At 44.9% G+C, this 3,367-nt stretch overlaps 1 protein-coding gene across 1 annotated transcript in view; it reads left to right on the top strand.

Annotated features, from left to right (window-relative positions):
- fblim1 (filamin binding LIM protein 1) overlaps nucleotides 1–3,367 on the top strand; it is a 12,133-nt gene continuing 8,766 nt past the window's right edge. Inside the window, exons 1-2 of the mRNA XM_063215030.1 lie at nucleotides 1–264; nucleotides 3,132–3,367. The exon at nucleotides 3,132–3,367 is cut by the window's right edge and continues 162 nt beyond it. Coding sequence (XP_063071100.1) covers nucleotides 3,154–3,367 — 214 coding nt within the window. The 5' untranslated portion in view covers nucleotides 1–264; nucleotides 3,132–3,153. The remainder of the gene's footprint in view (nucleotides 265–3,131) is intronic.

Genomic DNA, 3,367 nt, shown 5'->3' with positions numbered 1-3,367 from the left:
TTCTAGATAGCCGTCCGCTCCACTCCGCTGTGCTCTGCTCTGCTCTACGACAGCCCCAGCTCCTACTCTCTCACTCAGCGACAATAGAGGGGGCAGAGAGACCGGCCGCTCGCGATACAACGGGACAGAAAGAGAAAGAGAAGGGGGGAGAGAAAAAGACAAGAGAAGAAGAAGAAGAAGAAGAGGAGGAGGAGGAGGAATACACAGAGGGAAGAGAGAGGGAACAGGGAGAAGGCAATTCAATACTGCTCTACTCACCAGCAGGTATGTGGACGTGCTTTTGCATATTGAGTTATGCTGCACTTCTCTTCTCTCAGCCCCTCTCTCTTTTTACTGAGGAAACTGTGAGCTCACTTATTGTGTGTTTCTCAATACTTTGACAAAATGGTGAATTTGGTGAAACGGTGCCAAGTTGGCCACAGGGAGCGTGTGGTGGGAGAGGAAGCGCTCTTGTGCTTGTGGCATGAAGTGTTTCTGTAATTTATATTCTTTAGCTGAACTTGTGCCCTGTTTAAGTATACGCTATACTCTACAATGGCACTATATTACACTGAACATATACACACTTATGTCTATTTACATACAGTGGACCTTCATTTCAACATTTATTTTTAGACATGGGTGCATGTTCATCTCTGTGTTATGAGGGATTTTGTGTGTCCTCCAGTGAGTTCCTGTAAAGAAACAATTGTAATATTTGGTGGCAGTTGAAACAAAATAATAGGCTACATTTGTCATACCATACTTGTTAGATCAGGCAAATTGTTTGTGTAGATTTGTGAAAGGTTGGGAAAAGTTTTTTATTGAACTAATTTCAGTAGTTTCTTACTGGTTTATGGGGAGAATTTTGTCAAACAGACAACTCAACATCCCTGAGGTAAATACATAGCCTATTTAAAATTTGAAATGAAGAGGCTTTAATAACTTAAAGTAAAATTTGTATGCCATGGTTGTTATTATAGTTTAATATGATATTTGATATAGTATTAAGTACCTCTAAACCGCCAGTAAACCATCATCTCTGATCACACACCACACACATAGGCTACAGTACATCTTAGGAGGACAGAAACTGTCAGTATACACAGAACACACATTTACTGCATTAATTCAACAGAGTAACTGAGTGTGTACACCAGAAACGACCGAAACTACACGAGTAGCTGAGGTCGTTGAAGACGCTTCGCCATGAATTCACTTTATTTGCTCTGGATGTGAAATTGACATGTTTGATTTAGCTAGTCACATAACGGATCTGTCTTGTCAGCCTGTGACATTCGGAGATATGGACATTCCAATTGGTTTTCGCCGCACTGCGTCATAGCTCATTAACCTACCATAATATTAGATGACTTTTAATCGATGAAATTTGCACTGGTGACCCACTCACTCACATTTGTTTTGGTCGCTTTAGTCCCCGACCGTCCAAAGACAAATAGTGACTCCTGTCGCTTCGGTAGAGGCACGCACATTTACAACATTGCAAAATATACTGTGTGGCAGACCAAAACATAGTCAAGTCCACGTTTGGATAGATCAAGTGAGTTGAAATTAAACATCAGATCTCATTTCTCAATGGATCCCTAATTACGCCCTGAGAGGGTTATGGGTTATCCTCCTCACACACTTGCTTATGGCAGCTCTGTAACAATGGCTGCTCTCAAATAAGCAAACAACGCATTGGCAGATGTAGATATGGTGGTATTGTTATTGTTGTGTGTGTGTGTGTGTGTGTGAGCATGCGTGTGTGTATGTATGCGCACGCGTGTGTGCGTGCGTGCGTGCGTGCGTGTGTGTGTGTGTGTGAGAGAGAGAGAGAGAGAGAGAGAGAGAGAGAGAGAGAGTGAAGGGATGGTGTGTGTAAATATGATTATAGTTGGGGTGAGGAAACAGGTCTCATGGGTAGAGCTCATGGACACTGTGTGTGTGTGTGTGTGTGTGTGTGTGTGTGTGTGTGTGTGTGTGTGTGTGTGTGTGTGTGTGTGTGTGTGTGTGTGTGTGTGTGTGTGTGTGTGTGTGTATTTGTGCGTGCGTGCGTGCGTGGGTGTGTGCGTGCGTGCATGTGTGTGTGTGTGTGTGTGTAGTTGGGGTGAGGAAATGGGTCCCCAGGGTGGGTCCTCCACTAAACTGCCTGTGGTGTGTGTGTGTGTGTGTGTGTGTGTGTGTGTGTTAAACTGTCTGGTCATAAATGGGTGCTAAAGGAACCGCCTCTCTCTTGTCTTCCTGAATAGCCATGTGGATAAACCACAATTAGGACTGCTGACAGCTTTGGCCGGGCCCAGGACAAAGCCATCTGAAAGGGCCCCCTACCCAATACATACAATGTACTTAATGAGGACCCAATTCTGGGCCTCCACTCTCCCTGGGCCCGGGACAACTGATCCCTTTGTCCCCCCGTTGGCTTACTTGACCACAATATTCCATGGCCTACTCGCTCACACAAGACAACACACACTACAGCACAGCACAGACAATCAAACAACTGCTGAAATAATTGAGAGTTTTCTTTTTCCTGCCAAAGAGCAACAAGCAGCAACAAGTCACTGTGGTGTTTGGATTTTTCGGTTGAAACACTGAAAAAAAAACATATTTTACTGACACTGTAAAAAAGGAGCTGCTGTGGACCAAATAACAACATGAAGGCAATGGGTGACATTGATATTACTGTAGTTTAATTTAAAAAGGTCATGTCTGTTCAATAATCTATAGTTCAATACTTAAATGATCTATAGAATATTTAATCATATTCACAGTACGCTGACATCTCTTAACCCCTTAGCGCAGAGCCTATGTGATAACCTTACTCGCACCAAAATTGTAATGGCTGTCTTAATCTGTTACTTAAGGCTCTCTGCACTGTCATAGCAATGTAGTTATGGTGTAGTTGAATATTTTCTGCAAATAGTGAATAGGCCTGCCGTCGACTCCATGTGCAGTACAACAGGAAAAAAGTAGCGTTTTCAGTTCACCCAAAACATATAATATTATCACCCCATTCAGCCTCCCACATGCCTGCTGTTCCTCCACCACACCTATCACCACCATGATGTGTATTTATGCTAAGAGTAGTCCTGAGTATCAAGGTAAATGTTTAATCTTCATGCTGTTTCCCAATACTGTTTCTCTGCCAGTTCCACCAGCTCCGTGGCAACCATGATGTCCGCAGCGCCCCCCAAGAGGATGGTGTCGTCCGTCTTCATCACGCTCGCCTCGCCGTACCGCGCCACCGTCACCCCAAACCCCTCCCACATCCACAGCACCAAGGCAACCGACGCCGTAAGCTCCGCCCAGCCCCTGGGAGCTAGCGAGCCGCAGCTGGCCCAGCGTAGGCGCTCCTCGGCCGCGTCGCAGGATGGACAGAACGTCA

Source organism: Engraulis encrasicolus, chromosome 14 (assembly GCF_034702125.1).
Source record: "Engraulis encrasicolus isolate BLACKSEA-1 chromosome 14, IST_EnEncr_1.0, whole genome shotgun sequence".
NCBI classification, from domain to species: domain Eukaryota; kingdom Metazoa; phylum Chordata; class Actinopteri; order Clupeiformes; family Engraulidae; genus Engraulis; species Engraulis encrasicolus.
This window is presented reverse-complemented; position numbering and strand designations above follow the sequence as displayed.